Source organism: Botrytis fragariae (assembly GCF_013461495.1).
Source record: "Botrytis fragariae strain BVB16 chromosome Unknown tig00000001, whole genome shotgun sequence".
Classification (NCBI taxonomy): domain Eukaryota; kingdom Fungi; phylum Ascomycota; class Leotiomycetes; order Helotiales; family Sclerotiniaceae; genus Botrytis; species Botrytis fragariae.
The window spans coordinates 3707073-3731380 of NW_023500987.1; the positions used below are offsets into that span (position 1 = coordinate 3707073).

At 41.1% G+C, this 24308-nt stretch overlaps 5 protein-coding genes across 5 annotated transcripts; 2 read left to right on the forward strand and 3 right to left on the reverse strand.

The window, feature by feature from the left end:
- Positions 1 to 5925: 5925 nt before the first annotated feature.
- Positions 5926 to 6415, reverse strand: Bfra_001127 (uncharacterized protein; the record flags this gene model as incomplete). The annotated part of the gene is made up of 2 exons (XM_037331565.1): positions 5926 to 6113; positions 6187 to 6415. The coding sequence occupies 2 exons, from the start codon at positions 6413 to 6415 to the stop codon at positions 5926 to 5928; spliced, it is 417 nt and encodes a 138-aa protein (XP_037197898.1).
- Positions 6416 to 8151: 1736 nt separating this feature from the next.
- Positions 8152 to 8963, forward strand: Bfra_001128 (putative peptidylprolyl isomerase protein; the record flags this gene model as incomplete). Its single annotated transcript, XM_037331566.1, has 3 exons — positions 8152 to 8390; positions 8465 to 8580; positions 8713 to 8963. The coding sequence occupies 3 exons, from the start codon at positions 8152 to 8154 to the stop codon at positions 8961 to 8963; spliced, it is 606 nt and encodes a 201-aa protein (XP_037197899.1).
- An 8314-nt stretch (positions 8964 to 17277) lies between these two features.
- Bfra_001129 (putative bzip transcription protein) lies at positions 17278 to 18655 on the reverse strand (the record flags this gene model as incomplete). The annotated part of the gene is made up of 4 exons (XM_037331567.1): positions 18278 to 18655; positions 17915 to 18208; positions 17402 to 17881; positions 17278 to 17345 (listed from the first exon to the last, which is right to left on the reverse strand). Exons 1-4 carry the CDS (start codon positions 18354 to 18356, stop codon positions 17278 to 17280), a joined length of 921 nt encoding a protein of 306 aa, XP_037197900.1. The 5' UTR covers positions 18357 to 18655.
- A 2287-nt stretch (positions 18656 to 20942) lies between these two features.
- Positions 20943 to 21482, reverse strand: Bfra_001130 (uncharacterized protein; the record flags this gene model as incomplete). The annotated part of the gene is made up of 3 exons (XM_037331568.1): positions 20943 to 21021; positions 21100 to 21279; positions 21439 to 21482. The coding sequence occupies 3 exons, from the start codon at positions 21480 to 21482 to the stop codon at positions 20943 to 20945; spliced, it is 303 nt and encodes a 100-aa protein (XP_037197901.1).
- Positions 21483 to 21708: 226 nt separating this feature from the next.
- On the forward strand, positions 21709 to 23586 carry Bfra_001131 (putative mip family channel protein; the record flags this gene model as incomplete). The annotated part of the gene is made up of 4 exons (XM_037331569.1): positions 21709 to 21969; positions 22135 to 22178; positions 22323 to 22672; positions 22819 to 23586. The coding sequence occupies 4 exons, from the start codon at positions 21709 to 21711 to the stop codon at positions 23292 to 23294; spliced, it is 1131 nt and encodes a 376-aa protein (XP_037197902.1). The 3' UTR covers positions 23295 to 23586.
- Positions 23587 to 24308: the final 722 nt, after the last annotated feature.

The following is a 24308-nucleotide window of genomic DNA, read 5'->3' on the forward strand; positions in this document are numbered from 1 at the left end:
TTAATTCAACTCAAAAACTAGCCCAAATAGGATCTACGGTATGTAGACTTCCTCAAGAACTACAAAAGAGATCTTTTTACTATCAATACTCCTCCATAAAGCTCTGTATGGCACAAACTGCCGGAATAAGCCTCGCAGATCAATCACAGCAGTCAATCTGTTCGTGATCTGTTTTGCATATAATACATACTTTGTGATCATTTCGAGCAGGCTGAATGGATTCACTTGTGTACAAATGGTGGTTGTGTTCACTGCCAATGGCTTCTTAAAGGCATAGGAAGTAACAACAACACAAATAATCGAAATCATAACGGCAATTGCAAATATGTGAGGGAACAATATAGTTTACCGCGGACATCTGATCCATAAATTTCATTGATAGAACACGATGCACTAACAAGAGGAAGTTATTTCAGCTTAATTTTGGTAGTGAACTTTTGACTTGAGTTGCATGTATTAATCAGCCTGGGATTTTGAGAATGCTGGCGAAGACAGTGCTTTATATAACTTATCATAAGAAATGAGTGCTCGCTCCCATATCTCTATTCACTCTATAATCACAGACAATGCCAAGCTTGAGATTCGTGTGGATCTCTAGTATTCCCACCAAGGTGTCAGATATTCAAAGAATTTTGTAGCTTGCGTTTATATAAGAGCGCATACACTCTGGCTGAAATTTCTAACCAGACAACATGTCGAGCTACGCGAAATATAGCAAATGTTCTGATGTGCCAGGATAAATTGTTGCGGGAAAGATCTTATTCTGCCGCTGCGATATGGATGACTGGATGACAGGTTGGAGAGGTGGTAAGTTCCTCTTTTGTTGTTGTCCGAATACTTGTCATGATACTGTCATCTATTCTTTGCATCATATTTTGTTGTCACTTCAAAGAAGGGAGATTAATCCCAGTACTTCCGATTACATCCTCGTTTGATTTGGGAGTCCACAAGTATTCTACGAAAGTGTTATCGACATCAAACTGATGGCCACTTGTTGTGAACATTGTTGTTGCTTTGAGGTTGCTGAGGAAGCAACAACATGCGAGGAGGAAATCCTTATATATTGCAAAGCCATACATTTCTTGGCCGCAGCTTTTGATACCTCATTAAGGAATAGAAGATTACACGGATGGTTTAAGGCTATTTATAACTATGAAAATGAAGAAATTGAAAGAGGATAATAATGCCACTGAAAATACTCATGGCATCTACACATCGAAGATCTATATTCATAGACCCTGAAGTGAAGTAACCAAAATCTTCTACGTCTCGAATATATAAAGCTTACACGCCGCATGGTAATGCAGTAAGTGCCGCTGAAACAGAGGGAGCTTTATTAAGTGAGTATGAGGTACTTGTTTGTGATAAAGACGAGGGATAACTTCAGAAGAACGGAAATCATCTAATCACATCCAACCATGAATTTAATTTTCCTCTTGACTTGAGACTATCGTCTTAAAAGCCTACTTCTTGTTGTCACTCCTCACTATATTTGTTTTCGGATATCGATTTACCCTCCCAGATATTTCCGACAAGAACACATTTTACAGCGAAAAGAAACTATACCATCATTAAGTTAATACTCCGCATTCTTAATCCTCCAAAGCCCCATTTTGAATCATCAATACCCACTATCTCAACTTTTCATATCACGTTCACAATGTAACAAAACGCCGTAGTTCCATGCAACTGGAGAAGCATGTAGTCCTTAGCTGTCTGATGTATGCGTAATGATGATATTCTTACCTACCTAGTGCAGAGAGTGCTCTTTATATGTGTGAATTTGAATCGAATTTTTACGGTGCCTATGTCATTCACTCCTCAGAGTAGAGCTATCACCTGCATTATTTTTCTCGATGAATTAGTAATATGAATCATCCAAGAAAGGGTAAGTATTAGTAAATCTCACACTTTATTCACTCCCTTCAAGTAGGAGAGTGGAAACTCCAAGCACATTATTAGCCCAGCAGGAGTAGCTGCACACTCAAAAGCATTTCTATTACAGCCTCAACTCACTACTGAATCTTTTCCCCGTGGTTAGTAACTCAGGATAAGAGTACCTAGGTATATAGAGAAACCTCCAGATGACTTTTTATTATCAAGCATCGAGGAACGTACTAGAACTGCCGCTTTTAAGAGCCAGAGCTACTCGCCTGTGAGAGAATCTCCACATGCCTCTTAGAATGAGAAGGAAAGGAATATAATCCGAAGATAGCCTATCAGGGTTCTAAACTCTACGCAGGTTTTCGATGAGAATGAGAGGTCAAATCGTTGATTTTCCTTTGTATTGTCATGTAGATTCCTGCGAGTACATCACACATGAATAACAATACATTTGATCAACAACAACGAGAGCTACTACTGAATGGTCTTCCGTCCACCAAAAATTGAGTCGAAGATCACGACCGACTTGATCATATCTTTTATGAATGCCAATGTAAGATAACATACAACTTCTGTTACGAACTACATGATCTGGATTCCTTGCTGCTGTAGCTGCTACTGTCTGAATAGACTGGATAAAGATCTTTCTACTCTCAAAGATATGGATTTATATATTCATACTCGCTAAATCTCCAAACTCCTCACAATACTAGGACTTGAATAGTATTAATCAAGAGTGTACAAGATACCCATATAGGCGTCCCCTCAACCTATCAAAAGACAGATGAGTAAATGTATAACCCAATCGGGAATAGGAAATTAGCTAGATTAGTTCTAGAAATTTTTCATACATTCATGATATATATAGACTTCGATACAAAACCATCTTCGAACAATTTCGAAGAACATAGACAGGTTTACACACTAGGAAGATAACGAAGCGTGGAAGGAATTTTTGAAAGCTCGATATTTTTAACACCATGCCGATTTCCCCAATTTTACTCCGAGTTCCATATACATATATCTAAGTTGGTATAAGTGTACTTCACGCCTGACTCATTAAGAATTTGCATTGCCATTTATTTCATTCTATCCTGTATCATCTCATTTCATTCGACTTTCACTGTCATTCTCCATTCCTCATTCCTCATTCCCTGATCTTTCATACACATTGCAATTCCATTCACCAACCCCCCTCCCCTTCAACCCAGTATCCTAACAACAGAATACCCACGACTAAGTTAACCAGATTTACAAATATCTCCTCGAGACCTAGCCCCTGATTCTTCGTGATTTGGATTATAGTAATAATATGATTCCAAGCCCCTCGTAAGGGTGCTTCTTACATAGTATCAAAATGTCAGATTCCTCTTGTCTTAATTATGTTGTATCATTAACTTACTGAGCTTCGTGAATCTAGTTTTGTTCACTGGTTGCTTATATGAAGGGTTAATTTTTGATACCTTACCTTCCATACAGATCGTACAATAAATCCAGGAGGAAAGAGCGACAGGAAACACTGAAGTTGAGAAATATACCAGCTCAAACTACCGAGAAATGAAGTATAATCTCAATTATTTCTTCCTGCTTAACTTCCTTATTCTTATTTAGATTATTGAAGTTTCGACACACAATAATGATCATCACACTTTTCCACTATCGCTAATATCATGTCCCCTTTCGATTTCCGCGAATCTTCATCGACATATCATCATGAAACATGACTTTTTGTATCGTACAACTATACCCAAGTAATATAAAGCATCTTTTCAGATTACAATACATTAGTAGTTAGCAATAAAGATCGATACAGATTCCATAGCTCAACAAAACCTGTAGTTTTCAGCACCTTCTTCATTAAGCCTGATACCAATTATTCAGAACTGCTCCTTTGCCTTTACATCTCCCCCCCCCCCCCATTTAAGTGGTAAAGTAAGTAGTACAAAACTTCACCCACCACTCTTCCATAAAGTCATACAAATCACAACGACTAACCTCGGTTCCTCCACAATAGTAAGTACACTACCCACCTAATCACCTGTCCAAAAACTTCCCATACAAACATACATAAACCCCATCGTCGATTTAATTGTCCTACCCATCACAAGTTCACAACCCGAAAATCCCCCTCCCAAATCCCCGCACCCCTTATGCCATTACCCGAGACCCCATCCCACCCCTCCTTCCCATCAAAGCAATAAATACCACACCACACCACATCACATCACATCGCATCATTTCACAGGACCCTGATTTCCCCAAATTTCCCGTTCGCGTTACGCTATGCTATCCTATGCTGTTCTGCTGTGTCCCGTCCTACTAAACCATCCATCTCCATGTAACCTCCCGAACACGAACGAGCAGGCCACATTACATTCTTGTTTTTTTTACTCGCAATTTTTAACCTCTCGATTCTCTTCTCTTTTCGAGTATCACAAGCATGATAAGTATTCGTATATTGTTAGTTTACTTGGAATTTCCTATTCCATATGCATATTCACTCGTATGTACATCATAACCCACACATTCCATCAAATCAAATCAAATCACATCCCCATCCTCATCCTCATCCACACTCACACCCACACCCACACTATTCCCTCTCTCTATAAAACCCACCATGTATGCAGTACACCCACACCCACAGAACAGCAACCGAAGCCTTCTTTCCCCTTCTCCACCCCCCTTCTCCACACCCCCCACAAACCGAATTTTCAATTCTTGTCCTCCCCCTCCCCTACTAATCCCTCGTTCCTGCGAACAGCTAGCTAGCTAGCTACGTTGTGCCCCATGGTTCACTTATCAGCACGAGCCACACCACACAAACAAACACCGACGAACAGACAACGAGGTTCGTACCACGGGACCCGTGGTACCACGCCATCCCAGACCAGACCGGGGAAAAAACATCTCAAGAGTTCTTGGAAAGGGAGTGTGAGATTTAATCGAGAGATCAGTACCGAAGTGGGTAAAGAGGTGAAGAGATAAAAACCCACATGCAAACCCATAGAAACTACCAAGAACTACTTTCCTCTCCTTCCCACGAATGCAATGAAGTGCAGAACTCTTTCCCACTCCCTCACTCCCTCCCTTCCCACTCAACACCCCCACAAAACATCTACCTACCTATCTACCCACCCACCTCTATAAATCCAAATCCAAATAAGACCATCTAGCTTGCTAGTCAGCTAAACCCCCCCTCCTCTCTCTCAATATTTTAGAATACCCAGTACTATCTCTATATAATATATTTATATATATTGTGTATCGTATATATGTATATTTAAACACACACTCACATACACTTTTAGACTTGCTTAGACTTAGACTTGGATTTAGACTTAGACCTAGACCTAGACCTAGATTTAAACCTAGATGGGAGTAGTAGCGTGAGACACACACAACATAGCACGACACGACATAGAATAGCATGTCATAGCATGAACCACTCCATCAATGTCCATACCCGATTTGAAGTAAACAGATATGCTTCATATGATTCTGATGACAACATACATGCATGTGTGCATAATTTATTTTCAATCCAGACATCATCATGTAAACATGCATATTATTTTCCAATAGAAAAGGATGCACATAACACAAATGAGATGGTGTAGAGTTGTTATAATTGTTGATACGTTCAATAGATAAACATCTCTATCCTCCGTCTCCATTCCACCCTTAAAGAGAAAACCACTTGAATGTAACCTATCTTATCCCATCCTATCTAATCCATCTTATCCCATTCCATATATCCCATTCCAAAGTCCTAAAAAATACCCCGCAATCCCAAAATCCCATCCAAGAACTATATGCGTTCAAATCTCTCTTAACGCCATCTATGCCTATTCCCATATCCATACAAATACCAAATGAAGAAGCAGTATCCCCATCAATGCCAAAGGTACAAACCATAATAGAACCCCCACACTATCTAACACCCCAGAAAACAAATCCGCCTTGTAGCCTTCATTGTGGCGTCGCTTAGCCCCCATTTCTCCGCCTCACTTCAATTGGTCATCTACCGCCTCATTCTACTCAACGACGATTTGCCGATGTCCGCAATTTCTCTCTTTCATATCGCTCATAACGTGCGGCATGATAATCACTCTCTCTGCCTTCACCTGTCCTAGGTTCTGCAGAATCATAGTGTTTATGACTATCTGTATGATTGATGACATGACTGTGTCCACTTTTTGATGTTTTTCCTTCAATATATTTCTTAGCTGAATGGGGAGAAATATGTTAGTTACATGTTGTATATAATGAGAGAAAAAAATAGTAAAGATATCTTCATACCTGCAGCAGAATCTCTATATTTCACACTTTGTTCTCCACCACTTCCTTCAGACCCATAACCTTGTCCACTGCTTGATGAACGTCCCGACATATTTGAGTTTGATCCGGTATGATAATCGGATGACCGAGTTTCGTACGAGTATTGTGAATCTTTTGGAGAAGATTCCCGGTGATGTATGATATTAGTTCTTTGTGTGTATGTGTATCCACGAGAATCAGTGTATGACATTTGAGGTTCTTCGGATAGGTACTTTCGGAATCTCTATGTACTTGATGTGCGAGGCGAAAGTTTGATTTTATTATATGGTAGAAGGGCGTATAGGGCGTATGAGATGTATAGGGCGCAGAATGGAGTATTGTAGAATTGTTTCAAATTCCGTATACTCAAACTAATAGTTAATCTTGACCAAATGAAAAAGCAAACAAAAAGAGAAACATCATACTTATTATAGTGCAAGAGAAACAGAGAAATTGACTAATGAAATCATTCAATTGTTACCTGTTGCACACAGCAGCTTTCCAAACAAGGCAAAATCATTGACAGAGAAGCCCAACAAGGACATTGCCCACTTCACCTGTTAAGGACGGAGACAGTTTGAACCATCTACCCAATAGGTGGCTACCTTTGGAGGTGTTATTTGACTCAAAATGGTCATTTCAATCCAATGAGTCACCAAGCTAATGGACAATAACATTTCGGTGAATGGTTTCACCCAAGTACAATAAGAAGAATCGAGGTTAGATGGTGACGTCGACCTTGAATCTCGGATACGGAATCAGGTGAAAGGGAAATTAAAGTAAATAAGCTTAAGGCTCCCACCGGCGAAGTAGTCATGCTCGGGAAGTGGAAACGAGGTATTTCCTATGATCCATTGCTTTGTTTGACACAGCCCATAAGAATTGATCGAATGTAGAAAGAATGTAGAAGTATGTGGAGGCACTGGTGAACCTTGGACGTACGAGAGAGCACAGCCATCCGTTTCTTCGGGCTCCTCCCTCATTTTCCCTCGTGGCTTTCTGTCGGGCATTTTTTGAAACAAGCAGGCAGGAAAGACAAACAAGACGGATGGAAATTTGCGGAAACTTTTGGATCGTAGAACGATACGAGAAGATGGGGGAAAACGGATCCAAGAAGGTGATGTGATTGGTGATTGAATGATTGAATTAATTGTTGCCTTGACTGAATTCTGGTTGATTGTTTTCGAGGCTTCCATGTGTTCAGCTGAGGTGAGGTTTCTTAGTTCGTTTTTGCGTTTTTGCGTTTTTGCCTAGGTACCCAGGTATTTTGTTTGATATCGATAAGACTATGAGTCAAATATTGAGTCTGGGGGGTGTTTGTATGATTGACTGACTGACGGTTGACTGACGGTGAATGAATTACGCATACGAATCGCATCGGCATTGCCATCTTTGCCTTCGGTGTGAGGATATGTATGTGTGTACCTGGGCATGGATGGATGAACTCGTGATCAGATATTGGATACTAGGTATATACCAAGGCATAAAGAACTGTATGAAGACCTTCGAGTATCCTGTCGGTGAACATTACAGTAGAATTCAACGTGAAAATTAACAAAGGAACAAGCAAACAGATAGACAATCGCACCATCTCATCATGAAAGCGAAGTTGATGTAACAATAACAATGTCGTGGTTCAAGAGAAGAACAAAACAGATGGATGGAGGGGAAAATAAGAATTCCACATGTGCCTGCAATCTACGTATGGCATTGTGTGTAGTCATCCATCATTGATCGATTTGATTGGCTCATACACACTTGAGCCGAGAGAGCTTCATGCGGGACAAGGCTTCACCCCATATTCACCCATTCACATCCTCAATCCTCAACGTGTCCAATACTTCTTTGTTGCACATCAAAATACACAACAAAATATCCCTTTATAAATTTCAATCCATCAACAATCAATTGATCCCTTCAACCAATTGTCAATACGATACCTTCAATATGCGTCTTGCAACAATCTCCCTCCTTGCTCTCACTTCCTCGGTCCTCGCTGCGGAAGTGAAGATTGATGTAATCAAAGCTGTGGAATGTGAGCGCAAAACTCAAGTGGGTGATAAGATTCACGTTCATTATCGAGGAAACCTTGAGGAGGATGGAAAGGTTGGAAAAGAATTCGATGCTTCTTACAATCGTGGATCTCCATTGAGTTTCGTGGTTGGAAAGGGTAGTGTTATTAAAGGGTATGTACTTTTGAATTGTCTGGAGTGATGGATATGAAGGGATATGGATGGAAATACTAATTATGGACTTGCAGATGGGATGATAATCTTCTCGATATGTGTATTGGTGAAAAGAGAGTTCTTACCATTCCTCCCGAGTTTGGTTATGGTGATAGAGCTATGGGGCCAATTCCAGCCAAGAGTACATTGAGTAAGTGACTTTTCATTCTTATATCAAATATCCCCTTCAAGAATATTTTCCATTAAATCTCTCTACCCCCATTCTTCTATCTCAATTCCCACTTACCGAATATACAAAACTAATCTTTCCTCTCCCCACTAGTCTTCGAAACCGAACTCATGGGAATTGACGGTGTCCCTAAACCCGAAACCATTATTGAAAAGACCTCCTCTTCATCCGATACAGTCGATAGCGCCACCGATAGCGCATCGTCACTCTCGGATAAAGCTACCGAAAAAGCTACCGAGGCAGCAACAGGAGGTGTGAAAAGTGCCATTTCCGAAGCCGCAGAGGCGGTCAAGACGGCACTTGCTGATTCTGATGGTGATGGACAGGAGCACAACGAGTTGTAGATGATTCAATTGATGCGAATGGAAATGAAAATGCTCAACGGGTTTTAAAACATGGTCATGAAGCCCCGCATAGCAACGGTCATGAATTGTGAGGATGGCTCATGGGTTGCTAGTGGTATGGTGATTATGTGGGAGATTGAATGTGGATAGCGTGTGATTCCATCACTGGAAAAGCTATTTAGCAGAGAAGTGAAAGGGGATCCAATGGGTAATCAACCTATTTCTTCCAATTATGTTCATATGAAAATAAATATTCTCGAAATCGAAGATATGAATATCTCATATGGCTCATTCTTGATTCTGTCCCATGTGATTCATTCCACACTTTTGAGGTTCGTTGACATATATACATACACATACGTATGCGGAGAAGCTACATCTCGCTATCACAATTATTATTGTTATATTATATCACCTCATCTTATATCACCACATACCATCTCATATCATCTCATATCATACATCAACCACTAAATGACCATCCAACCCACGGATTAGTAATGGTAGGTATTCGAATCTCTGAATCTCTGAGCATTCGAGTGTTCGAGTATACAAGTATTTGAATCTTCGAGGCTTTGAATCTACGAGGCTTCAGATGAAGTGAGGTGCTGTGGTAAGATTGAAGCTGTGGAGCTGGGAAGTCGGTCGGTGTGCTAGGTATAAGGAGAATGGTATTTATAAGGAGAATAGTATACATTGAAGCATTTGAATGAGAGGGGGAGATGGGAGTGGGAATGAGGGATGGGAATATGATATTGAGGGTAGGGGATAGGAAACAGGGGATGGGAAATAGGAATCACGAGTGAGAAATGGGGGATGGAGAGGGGGGAGGGAGAGGCAGAAGAAATGGAGTAGTAGTGGGAGGGGGGGTTAGGGAAGGAAGAGGACAGATAAGAATGGAAAGCGGGAATAAAAAAAGAGGGAAAGGGGGAGGATTATAAGAGATGGAAGGGAAGAGAAAGAGAAAGATAAGAGGAGGGGAGAGGAAGGAAGAGGAGGGAATGAAAGGCAAGAATCAAATAGGAGGAAAGGGGGAAGAGAGGAGGAAGAGAAGAAATAGAATGAGGGAGAGATAGAGAAGTGGGAGGAGGGGGGAGAGTTAGGGGAAGAGAGGGGAGAAGAGGAATAGAAGAAGAGGGAATTGAAAGTGGGAATGAAAGAGGAGGGGAAGGGAGGTGAAAAAAGAGGAATGTATATTTGTTCTATTATCGAATTGATATAATAAAATATAACACTTATATCTACTCATATCTCTCCTACTCTATTTACTATCTCACAGCTAACTTATGCCTCACATTCATTCTTTTCAATTATTTTCTATTTTGATTTTTAAAATTGGAGATTGGTATTTGTATTTGTATTTTAGGTGGGTGTTTGATGAGTGAGTGAGTGAATGAATGAATGAATAAGTAGGTGAATGAGCGAGTGTTTGTTTGCAAGTAAGTATTTGATTTTATAGTGGGATATGAGGATATAGAAGCTAGGGAGTAGAATTGAATAGAGAATCCAGAAAGGAATGCATATAGGATTAGTATAATTAGTGTGCTTAGTGTGAAAGATTAATGTGAATGATTGGTGTAGATTGGATATATTTTGTGATTGGTTATTGGTGATTGATGCACGGAGTCGATTGGATTCTAATTGGTGATTATGTGTGGGATGAGAAGAGAAGAGAAGAGAAGAGAAGAGAAGAGAAGAGAAGAGAAGAGAAGAGAAGAGAAGAGAAGAGAAGAGAAGAGAAGAGGGATAGTGGTGTAGACGGTGGGATATTATGTTTGAGATATTGTATTTGGGGGAGGGAGAGGAGGGGGGAGTAGTGAGATGGAGAGAGGAACAGTAGGATGGATGGGAGGATATCGTGTTTAAAGGGGAGGGGGTGGCTGGATGAAGAGAGAATTGAATAAAAAGGTAAAATGATTAAGAGGAGGAATGCTAGAATAAATGAAAGATGTTATATTTATGGGAGGGGTATGATTAAATAATGAAGCGAGATATTTAAGGGGAGAAATAGTAGAATGTACAGGGATATAGATGTTCGAACAAAGAAAGAAAGGGAAAAGGGGTGTTTTTGATGAAGTGTTAAGGGAGGGAGTGATGAGATAGGGAATGGAGAGATAGAGGGATGGAGGGATGTATATTTGATATTGGCGTCAACTTGGTGAAGATGAAATGAGCTGTCGGATGAAGGTAGATAGCTTGGATATAGTATAAAGTAATGATGTTGGGATGATGATAGAACAATAGTGGATGAGGTGGGTGGGTGATGAGATGGATGGTGAGATCAATATTCGAGGAGGAACAATTGGTAGAAATGGATATGGTTTTGAGGAAGGGGGGGATAACGAATAAATAATCGAGTGGTAGAAGAAATAGAAAGAGTTGTGATTCGAGGGATAGTGTGATGTTGAGATGATGGGATGTATAATGGAAGGGTGGAATACTTTATTAATGATGTAACATATGTTGAGAAGGTAGGGGAACATATATCTCAAAAAGAGGGGGGTGGACTGAATTTGAAGGATCGTATGTTTGTGTATAGGAGAGATAAGAGTTTGAAGTGGACGGAGATGAAGTCAAGGGTTTAGATCTGGTAGGCTGGAGGTGGTCATGGATATGTAGATACAGATACAGATACAGATAAAGATGGCTCCAACCTTGTATTGTATAAGGATGGAAGAACGTAAGTACATAAGTGAAGATTCGTGATAGCGGGAGGGAGAGGAGGATTTCTCCTGGGGTTATTTGTGTCGTATCAAGCTAGGTCTTGAGATTTATAGTATGTATGTATATATTCATTTTATATCGTTGTAAAAAAAAACTCTTTTTTTTATTAATCTTTTGGATTTTAAAACGGATATCCATTATAACCTAATATGCTGAGGACTAGGTAGTGATAGATTATAACTATGGTCATCTATCTGTTGGTGGTTTTATTGATATACTCGTATCGGAACCGAAGGCAGAAATACTACATCTTTAAGGCTAGATAGCTAGATAAATATACCGGGTATGCAAAAATATATATCGTACTTTCTGGTCGCCGACCAAGTAGGGTGGGGATAAGTGTTTGATTCAAAAGAAAGCTTACCTCCCATTTCAATAATGGCAGGGCTCATCTCATCCTACTAGACGTATACCCCATCTTTCGAAATGTATACAACCATGTAATTTCGTCTGATATCGATGAAAATATTCATGTCTGGATACCTCGTCGATAGACAGATACCTAGTAGGTATCCAAGCTTCATACATACTGCACACACAGACTTCAGCTGCCTCTTGATAGATCCATATCTAGATCGATATCCACACATACCCGTGTTTGATGCACACGGACGGAGCCTTCTCCGTAGTCATTTCATGCAAGATACATTTCTGAGATCTCGGATCACAGACTGTCATCCGTACAGTGTCCATTGTACAGGAGGCCGAGATGCTAAGATCGATCCACCCAAGCACAGAAGCAAAAGCAAATAACCAGAAACATCGACGCACGCGTGGAGATATCGACTCCATAAATAAGATGACACCATGGATGTATGTGTATGACTGATATCCACCTCGGCGCATACACTTGATGTGCTGTGTGTGCTGTAGTATCCACAATCTCATATTCTAACCGTATACCCCAGTTCTCGGAAGCACTTATCTTGGTATTTACTGTACCTGGTGAGTTAAACCATGTGATTCGTTCTATTCTTATCACATTTGTCTTTCGTCAGTCTTCATTGGACTTCGTAGATCAATCATTTATTTTGAAGATGGTCTAGATGTGGATGAAAGTGGAAGGACAATGATCTATCTACACACCCTGACGGTCCTGCATTTTGGTGACGCCTTTTGTTGATGTAGAGCGAGATATAAGATACGCCCGGTGGGAGGGTGTCGGTATCAATGCAATTACATCATTATCAACACCATCATCAACGGTATCAACAATGTTAGACAGGAGATATTACAAGGGAGTAACATGCTAACTATAACACTCACCCTCTAGATCCGGAGGCTTTTTGAAACGTAGATACCCTAACATCCAATTTGGATTGAATGGCGGATATATTCACCAATCACTGAATATCCAATCAGCCGCATGGTAATCTTACATTTACTATGTTTTGTTTATCTGGAACTCCACGCATGGTAATCTTACATTACCATTCTGTGTTTAGAACTCCATGCATGGCCATCTTACATCACCATACCGCGTTGGGAACCTCATGGTGAGGTCTGTCTCGGTCTGGCCGTCTAGTACATGATTACTATACGAAGTGCTCGTTTATACTCAATATCACCTAAAGAAGCAATCAGTCCCGTTTCCGCACCTCTTTGCACCTATTTGCACCTCTCTGTAAATCTTGAGAGAACTTGAACTACCGTTCTCCACAACAGTGAAGTCATATCGGTACATTCCTCGGTAGGTACCACATACTAGGCAGATAGACTCGGTAGGTAGATAGACAAAAGATGAGATGTTTACCAACCCTCTTAGCACCGGAGGTTCGTGAAACATCGCTCGCAACTCACGATCCAAGCTCCCTAGATCTCTTGTTCATAAAACACAGATCTCGACCAACCTCCCTAGGATCTTCGGAATTACCCAAAGGGGTATGCAACCCCATCTCTGCATATCCGTCTCCCCGAACTATCTAGGTGCCGTTCTCCACCCCGTTCCCGGTACTCCTAAGTGTCATCTCTAAGTATCTTCAAAATTACTTTGATGGGTAGTCAGCTCCGTCATCAACACCTTCCATTTGCCCAGCCGATATCCGAGGGTTCGTGACACACACCGTATCCATACAAACCTCCGAGATCTGCACCTCCTAAAACTAAACGGCTTGCCCTGCTACGAGTCTTTATGTTGCACCATTCACCCTCCTCCTACCTCATCCCTTTGAGCCTGTCCCGTTCCGAATCCATAGGCCTAGCGCATTTGTACAATATTGCGGCAGGTGGGATCAGAGGGTAAATCACTCAATCGGTCGATCCTTTCAGACGAGTTGTACCCCTGTGTTTTTTACCCCATACTATACTGAAACAAAAAGATTGGTCGAGTGGAGATAATTCCGCTCGAGTTGAGATGAGCCGCAGGGTTCATACGGAGCTGCACAAGAAAAGCAGTACCGGGGGGTCTAAATCACAAATTTCGATTTATTTGTCGATCATACATTAACGGTAGGAAGTTTTTTCTCGAAAGAGCGATGATTGCGGTTTTTGTCGATCTTTATTTATGAAGTTCCTAGCTTATATCTATCGGGTTTAAGAAAAAGAAAAAGAAAACAAAAAGAATTGGCTGTAATTCGTTAGTTGATCCAGGTTTGCTGTAACACAGAGATTCTTTCCAGGATGAAGAAGACGGATAGTAGAAGTCGATCTTTCTGTAACGCGTCCCTGAAATCTTCCCCAGAAACGCCACATCGTCATCTTTATTCTCCTGGCCAAGCCATTCATTTCCCAAAAGAGTAGTATCTGTTTCGTAGAAAATTTCTTCATCTCCCATCGTTTTATCGACTCATCTACATGAGATCTACTCATAATATCTAGATATCTAGAAGGATGTAGGTAGCTGACTCTACCCGTCGTTTCCGCTGACGCCACAATTCCTAGTGTGTGGTTCTTGGGTTTGTGTCTATTATTTGATGTTGTCGATCTCTGTCTGTCGTCAATTTCGCTCTACCATGACACTACTTACTAGAAACACCACTGCTACTACTGTAAAGACTAAACGGCACAAACCCTCTGATTTCAGTCAAAGCTCCTCCTTGTTATCCTATTACACATCCGGTGTCTAGAGTCTGAGTACCAAGATCTAGGCGTTAAGTTCAAGTGACTTGGTCCTTTGTGAACCATAGCCCGTAGGGCTCTCGGTGACAGTACATAGTGTACTCGCTAAGAGAGAGAAAATTTGAAAGAAGGACCCCTGACTCGGCCTACCTTCTCTCGTTGCCATTTAAAGTTTCAACCCATTACTCGTCTTAATTTTTGACATTTTTGATGGCTTTGCAATGGGGTTTGACATAGTCGGGTCGGATCGGATGGGTTTCGCTTCGGCTTTTACGGTACTTTTGATAGGGACATGATGATGAAGGCGGAACAGAATTTTCAGCTGCTAGTTACAGCCCGCCCGATATTACTTGTATCTTCTAGACCTTTCGATAAACCGAAATACTATTCCTTTTTTCCCTATTTATTGCTGCTAGTGTGATTCCTTTTTCGTTCTGGATATTCTCTAAAAAATTCTTTTTCACGGAAAAAAAGCTGGGACTTCAATTTATACTTTCTCTTATCTAATACAGGCTGTACAGATGAGAGCTAGCTTCTAAGGCTTAGATACACACTCTTTCAGTCGCGATAATGACAATGAACAAACGAGTCATCAGCGCTGAAACCATCGTCGATAATGTAAGAAGGATTATCGTCCATGCGATCAGATAATGTCGGAAACTAAAATAGTTGAAAGAATTCCCACGTGGAAAGCCTTACAGAGTCACTTGTTAATTCCGCTCCGGGTGTTGCATTTACTAATAATAATTGTAAGTTTATTTGCATTGATTATTGATATCGTGTTGATTTCTCAGATGGAGTGAGTGTTAGATTTCTACGGTGCTTGGTAATAATGTTGTAAAGTGCGATTTCGTTCCCGCTGTTGATATTAGAAATACATACTATACTGCAAGCCAATGTGTTTTGAATTCTACATAGTCGAATTGTAAAACTCAAGAATCCTCTCACAAGCACCGCCTCATCTATTAATCGTGGCTACATACCCATCGTTGTGGTACCATTTCCGCACTCGTTGCCCATTACTCGTAAGATTGTAGGCTTCGATTCGTCACATGAATAGCCGATCTACCTTCTAGTAGAGAATTAGTCCCTTAGTCTGCCAACCACCACTAAGTTTCAAGTCTTCATCGCGGCATGTCGAAAAACCCCTACGCACTGGACCAATTTTGAGAACCCCTCCCCTTTCTCTGCCCGTCCTTCTCCTCCATTTCCAAGCCCGCAGATCACCCGGAACCCGGAAATGTTTTTCCCCTCTCAGAACTTTATCTCTTTAATCCTAAATCGCAAAGCCACGTTTTTCTTCGATTCTGCAAAACTCAAAAAATATTAAGCACCATTCTCAACCGGTAGTGTATGGGCGACGCGGTAGTACCCTCAAGATACCATTTATACTAACCGACCAAGCCCCTTTTGATCCCTGCATCGACTAGATGTAATAAGTCTAATTTTCTAGAAGTATTTGAAGAGAACCAACTGGATGAATATCGGAAATACAATATGGAAATGACGTTAGTACTATATTATACTTTTTCCCTATGCACTTCATCGACGATGGTGTTTGAATGCATGGGTAGACACCGTTAGGTGTGTAACATTTAGATACTAGAAATTGAAAATGGAAACACGGTGTACCGGTACATAGAAGGAGAGAGATGGCGATTCAAACCTGAGCATTTATCGCCTCCAAAAATGTAGACACAGTTAAATTTCAAGAGCCCAGTTTCATTGTTAGTTTACCACATGATTGGGAACATTCCGCACAGATATCGTATTAAGCCAACACCAGCCCTAACCCTCTGCAATCCAACAGTAGTGTGATTTAGCACAATGTACCGATCACTTGGTAGTCTAACACCTACTAAGTCTCAAGAATTCTGTTTAGATAGGGTGGTTATACTTCGGATTGCAGATCTTTTCGTTGGAGGGGTAAATTTGGCTCTTCGGAATGTTTCCACCGGAGTCTGATGTGATATGGTGTGATCGGGGTTTGATAGATAATTGAAATTTTCAGAGACCGCTGTTGAATGAGTAAGGTGTTTGCTGTATTGAACATCTCGTATGTGTGCAGTGACTGAGTTGATATTGTTTGGAAAATGACCAAGGCCCTCTGGATGTCTTGTGAAGAATGGCGGGGTAATTTAAGGTTAGAACGGTTTGTCATGTATTAGTACCAGGGCGAGTTTCATTGTCAAGATATCACCGTTCCCGTCAAGTAAATGATACAATTTCAAAGATATCGAGAAGAAGATATGTATTTATCTCTAGCAAACTAAATAAATGTACAAATGAAGACAATCCAAATTCAATGAGGAATCTAAGTCTGCCCTACCCTTCCACTCCATGTCGTAACCCTGGTACCTGCAAACTCCAATGTCCCAATGAAAAGGAAAGAAAAAAAAAGCACACAATCAAAACAAATCTAGTCCTGTTGTGTATCCTAGAACTGGGTATAAAGCAGCCAATTTAACACATGTAACTCCGTCTATGCCGCCTGTACGTCGACACGTGTTTAAAAAAATCCCAGATCCATTACCTAACGCCTTCCTTCACTGTGTGTTTCCTGAGAGTGTGCATTCTGTACCGTCGATGAATCTTTTTTTTCTAAGAATTGTGCTCGTCAACGGATTGTTTCTTGCGATTCGAAAGCTATGACATACCCATAGTCATAGGTACAGCGTAAGTCGACATAGGTCTGAATGCGACGGTTTGGTCCCAGATTGGACCAGCTGACCCGGGAAACGTCCAGTCTTGTGTATAGGTGTTTTGGAATCCAGAATTTTGCTGAAGTGATATATCATGAGGTGGCGACATTTGTGGAATAGATCCCATGGACTGAATGGGCATCGAAAGAGGATACATGGGTTGAGACATATGTTGAATAGGAGTCATTGATTGATGACTTGGATATGGAGGAGAGACGGCTCCTGTGTTTTGTGGTGATCCGGTTCGAGATGCCGAATGATGTGAATATAATGATGCAGGAGACCCTGTGAGCTCAGGGGAATCTATAAGTTGATTTGATTCCATTGGGTTGTATATAGGTAGAAGTCCAGGTGCTTGTTGTAAACTTGGCTGAGAAACGATGGGGAATTGGTATCCGGTTGTAGAGCGATCCATTTCCATTCCTTCCAACATACCTTCAGCAGGGAAGCCTTGCGATGACCCTAGACTTCGCTTCTCTGGTGCGATGTTCTCTAGGGGTTGTGTTTGGCGAGGTGAGAGTACTTCTTCCGTATCAGGATCGATATCATGCTTCAACAATAACGCTCTCAGCTCCTCGTTTCGTTTTATCAACTCATCGAAACGTCTTTGCTGGCTCTCTAGCTTTTGGATTTTCTGTTCCATTTCGGTCTTTTCCTTCCTTGCCTTTTCTCTGATATTTCTTTGGGCGTTGCGGTCATTTTCTCTCTTTTTTGCTAGAGCAGTTTCGTTCATGTTTGCTACGCTTCTTCTGCTCTTGGTAGCTGATGATTCGTGTTAGATATTGGGTGACTGAGGGTGGATTGGGCTGTTTTATGAAAATATTTACATACATTGAGCTTTAGTTACTCCATTCATTGTCTTGAATTCCGGCTTGGTGACAACGGAGGGTGAAGATCTATCTTCCTTCATATTGGCTTTGGTATTGGATAAGGCTACTTTTGTTGTATAAGAGATGGTAGATATATTGGAAGATCGAAAGATGTGGTAAGATGTAGAAGATTATGGTCCACAAATATAAGTGTACCCCAAGTACTTTCCCCAGTCGTGCACTTATGTATCTTGGTCTCGAACCAAAGTGATGAGATGTTCAGGTGTATATATAAGGAAGGTGCTTCTGAGTTTTGGAATTTGAAGAAGGGTATCGCGAAATGGTTCGTGCTTAAAATCCCCGATGAAGATGGAGCCAATATATTGACACTCGAGCTCTGAAAGTCTGGATAATTTCCCTGGTAGAGTTGCGGGGCGGATGGGTCACATATGTATAGTTGGAAATGAGGGGGCCCAGGAATAGTTTTATAAGTTTGTCTAGCAGTAGAAAAGCAAAATTGGGAGAACGGATGTAGTAGGAAAGATCCGAAAGGGGATAAATTTCGGTAAGTGCGAGAGAGCTTTTCGAACATATACACATTTGCATTCAATTCAGTCTGGCAGTTGCTTTGGTGCAAGAAATAGTCTAGATAATTGAAGCTAAATAAAAATTAGTTCCATGTCAATTCATGGTCTCTCAAAAGAACGGTACTAGTTTGGTTTCTCTAAAATCCGCATTATACATCGGATATCCCCAAGGATCAGGGGGGTTTTTTCTTGATTGCTCGTATAGGTAAAGTGTTGGTGGATTGATTAACAAAGTAGGTAAGTGGGTAAGTTTTCGATTTTGTAGATCTTTCGAAGAGGGGTGGCATGTACCTAGCGTCTAGTTCTGTTGCGGTGAAGACTCCAAACAAATAAAAAATAATTCTTTATCACCGATTACCTTCTTTCCGACTGACTGTGGATAAGTCTAGAATTCTCTTGCACAAATTTCTCACAATGTTTTCATCAACCCTACAAGAGATTATAGAGCTGCAAGTGGCGGTTTGAGGAATCCACGCCATTTTTTCATCATTGTACATGTATCTTTTCTTTTGCCGACGTTTTGCCTCACCAAGAGAATGATTGGTTGAGGAGGACTGGAAGGGTCTCTCCTCTTCAAAATAAGGTTTATGTTTCTTCGGGGGCCCATTTATCTTGGATTAGATTCGTACAAAGTACGTATGAACCTTCGAAGATGTATGAGGCCGATGCAAGTTCAAGCCACAAAATACCGATGCGTATCAATGTTTACGAGTTCAACAGGGTCCGAATCCCGACTGCTGAGTGACACTCGGCTATTAAACTACTGTCGCACACAATATGCGGTTGTGCCTTACATTGGTTAACAGGGTCATCGAGACAGGGCGAAGATTATTTTCCGAGGCTTTTTACGACGGAGGCACTTCCGCTCTTTCCTCGCCAATTATAATAGCCATCTTGTGCAAAAGAACATGTTTTTTCTGCTTTTGTTCCAAAAGGCTTCTCATGAATCTCATGATCTTCACCAGCTTATCTTTTCTTGTTACGAAACATAGTAGGATCGACTCTCTCTATAATGCTGCGGGGAGGGGGGACTTAACGTGCCTCGAGCGTGCTTGGTATTCAGTGCGGAAACCTGAAAGATATAAAGATCTACAATTAGTCAATATTTCTTCCAAGTCATCATTTACATAATCTCATTTTCCAGTTCACTACGGGATACGAATAGGAATTTATATAATAACTTCATATCTCCTTTTCTAAATGATGTGTATCTAATACTAGGTAGATTATGAAAGTCCAAGAAACTTGCTCAAAACTTCCTCCAGAAACTCGCATGTTTTAATGCCCACTAGCCATGTGGCAAAGCGTGAAGTGAAGACGTTTCATAAAAAATCCAACTTTTGTGGCTCTATCGGAACTGATACAATGACATTAGTATACTCACGGGTGTCAAATTGAAAGTTGGGTAACTGAGGTAGTACAACAGGGCCGAAAAAGGTATGCCACCTCGATGAATTCTTTCCGTTGTCAAGGTATTGCTCTCCCCGTTACTAGGGATCATTCTTCCCGAGCTTGACGAAACCACGCACAGTGTACAATTGGCTGGACAATTCAATTAGATGCTCATACCCCAACCTTATTTTCGTCTCGAACGGGTAATACTTCGTACTTAACCCCCAATCAGCTGAAGGGAATGGCCATTGAGCCCTACGACTACAATTAATGCTCTAATTCCAGAGTTAATTTTGGAATTTATAATATCGTTTAGGAATTCCAAGCCTACAAGGAGCTCGGCCTATCATCCGAAAAAGCAAAGCTCAGGCCATTAATTTTCACTGATTGTTAGTTTCTACTTGTTTTTCTCTCTTCTCAATATTTATAGTTAAAAAGTGCAAAGTGGTTATTGGTATTTAGATAGGTATTGATTAATTATACTCGAATCTGTAGTAATTCTGATCATTTAGCTGTTATTGGACAAGTTCAATGAAATAAAATTAGGCGAGACAAGCTCCCCAATTTTCATCCAGCCTTTATTGAACTTGTAATATCTACTTTCTTCCAATCAATAAGAACGCTTTACCAAAATACCTATCACGTATGAATTCCATGCTCGCATGAGGACTATTCCTCATCATGCTTCTTAAATTCAACTCCGGGGTTTCATAACCTAATCGGGTAATCCACATCACGCTGAAGATTTGGAAATCTACGTTCCTTTTCTCTTGGTTCTTGAACGCTACTGTAGTTAGCTTTCGAAAGAGTCTTGGGCTACGCATCATTTCAAAATGCTGCTTAGTACCATGAGCAAATTCCACACATTGCAATCGCCGGACCCAACACAAGGTATGGGCCCAAGAAATACCAAAAACAAATCGATTTAGAATCGTATTTTTCGAAGGGATCGCGATTATTTTTTTCATAGGTCTTAAGTCGATACCATTTCTTACATCGTCCGGCTTCCGTTATCAATCCGCCGATGCATGAGATCGCCGTAGGACTGTATTATAGTGATATGGGAGTCAACATGGAGTTCATGGGAAATAGACAGAAAAGCAATAAAGTTTTGCTGCTACTGTTTTCTCTTCTCTTCTCTTGACTACTCACTCGTAAATATGTTTCCTTATGAGCAAATATCACGATTTCCAGCCTCTGTTACATCAAGTTCAAAGCACATTTTTTAACTTTATAACCAGTGTACATTAAGTCAAAGTGAAAGTATACATGTCATTGTTCTCTACAACTGAATAATAAATCAGGTTTCTTGCTAGTACTTTTTGAATTTTTGGTGACATCTTCAATCGTTTTTCTTTCTGCTTTCCAAATTCTTCAATCTTCAGTCCTAAACCCCAGGAATTGTCTTGTTCCCATTTGCTCCAGTATTACATTCCATCTCAATTGCCCACAAGCAAGATCTACGGACCTTAAGATGGCTGCCAATAACGATGTTAATGGTGGTCTAAAAAATCATTTCATCGCTTTCCTGGGCGAATTCGTCGGAACATTTCTCTTCCTCTTTTTCGCTTATGGCGGAACGCAAACTGCCAATCAGACATCTCAAAGAAACCCATCGATAGTTGCAAGTCCTGATATAAATCAATTGCTTTACATTGCTTTGATTTTCGGCTTCAGTCTCACCGTCAACGTCTGGATCTTCTTTCGTGTTAGTGGAGGACTTTTTAACCCGGCTGTATGTATATCCACTTTGGTCTGGACATCCAGTCCCACAGTTCCATGCAACAGTTGCCACCGAGTATCAGCAATAGGCCCGAGCATAGAGTTTTCCGGAATTCGGGTGCTTGATGGAGCCGATTTACTACTTTGGTGGAGGAATCTTGCTAACTAATATATGCAGGTCACATTAGCTCTTTGCCTTGTAGGTGTGGTGGGTCCTGTCAGGTAAGTTCCTGACTAAACATCAACAATTTAGGGGTCCTCTCGTCTAGAATCCTGGTGGCAGTGTTGATTGATCCACCTATCTTGTACCATATGTTCATTAGCAAGTTCTAGACGATCACACACTCACTTATGTCAAACATTTAGATCTATTTTCATATTCATAGCCCAGGTTCTTGCCTCTATCACTGCTGCCGCCGCGGTTCGAGGCCTTCTTCCAGGAGACGCTGTACTCTTTAGTTGTGCACTGGCCTCCGGTACTTCCATTGCCCAAGGACTCTTCCTTGAGATGTTCTTCACTATCGAGCTAGTGTTTACCATTCTCATGTTAGCAGCCGAGAAAACTAAAGTCACCTTCGTGGCACCTGTGGGGATAGGACTCTCGCTCTTTGTTGCGGAGTTGATGGGCGTTGCTTGGACAGGTGGTGCTTTGAATCCAGCTAGAGCATTTGGCGCAGAGGTTATCGGAGGATTTAGGGGTTATCATTGGATTTACTGTGGGTTTTCTTGTTCACGGCTTAGTTCTGCGCCGGTTTCATGTACACTGCTGGATCCTTACCCTAGCTGCGTGAAACTATTTGGCGCACTATTACACTACTCACAAATGATCTCCTCTCTTTACCGAACTAACTTTTTCGTACAGGGTTAGGACCTTTCATGGGGGCGGTTCTCGCAGCGGGCTTCTACAAGGCAATCAAATTTCTCAACTATGAACAGGTAAACGGTGAACAAGATCTTTCCGCTGAAGAGATACAAATTAGAGATGAAAAGAAAGCTCGAAAGAAGGAAGAAAGGCGAAGAAAACAAAATTTTGCACATATTTTTCAACACGGGAGAATGCATCAACATCATGCAAATACCAGAAACGGAGGAGTAAATGCTGCAGATGATGGAAGACCCAATTCAGCACCTTCTTACACAGGGCCTCCGGCTGAGAACCACGCATGGCCGCATTCAGCAAGTACCATCAGGGAGAATGGAGATTTTTCGAGGTTTGCGGAGGTGGGAAGTCAGGATGGTATTGTGATTACACGAGAGCAACCGGCAGAACAGTATAGGCTAAGCGGAGAGAGATACGTTCAGGATGCTAATGCTCAGAATAGAGCCAAAACACCTTGAAACGGATGTTGGTTAGATGGGAAAGCTACGCAGTTGGAGAGTTCGTATGGAACTTGTTGTCGATAATCTCTCCAATTGTCGAATTACGCATATGTACGATATACTGGCATTGCATTTGCCTAGCATAGGCGCAAGCATGGGGAAACAGAACACGCACGCACACACACACAGTACAGAAATGGGAAACAGCAAGGCAGATCTTGGGCATCTGCACTTTCGCATGACTAGATGGCGTATAGCCGGAAGCATTCAAGCATTCAAGCATAGATTTAAAGAAAAAAATATTGTTTAGTTTTTATCATCCGATTTTATGAAATTTGGCAACGAGAAACCGAAATGTTCTTCTTTGCTTCTAGCTAGAGATTTATACCTGGTAGATTTATACCTGGTAGCTGCATAGACATGGGTTGGAATCAGGATAAGCATCGTTCCGTCTACCTGGTGAGATGTAACCCTGCTGTAATTTCCACAGGAAATAATTCGTCAGCCATGTCTTTCTCAACTTTCCGATTTCGCGCTTGATCATATTCTGGAGACCGAAAGATGGGTGTCTTAGATTCGCGCTCTTTTTAACGGAGGTATCCCCGCTTCCTACGATTTCTTGGCTCAAGGGTCCTTGGACTGTGCGACCACTCGTTGGATTTTCGATAACAATCCCGCCTCTCGAGGCGTGAGCTGAATGCATAGCCTGAATAGACTCTTCTAATTGTTTGGCGATCGTATATGTTTCTCAATGTAGACAATGTCACGTTAAATGTCCACTCCCACTTTTGAAGCTTGTCTGTCTAAAAGTGGGATACCCATCCACTATTCCCATTACCCCTCAAACCAATGGGTCAAACCGTAAAGTTAAATCCACAAACAGATATCGAAAGGTCTGTTCGATTAACTTGTCTAACATGCCTAAGCACCCTATGGTTCGCTGTCAGTACAGTAATGATACGTCGTTTATGTCTATCTTTATTACAGATTTATGCCGTTATGTTATCGCAAAGAAACTTAAATGTAACCCTA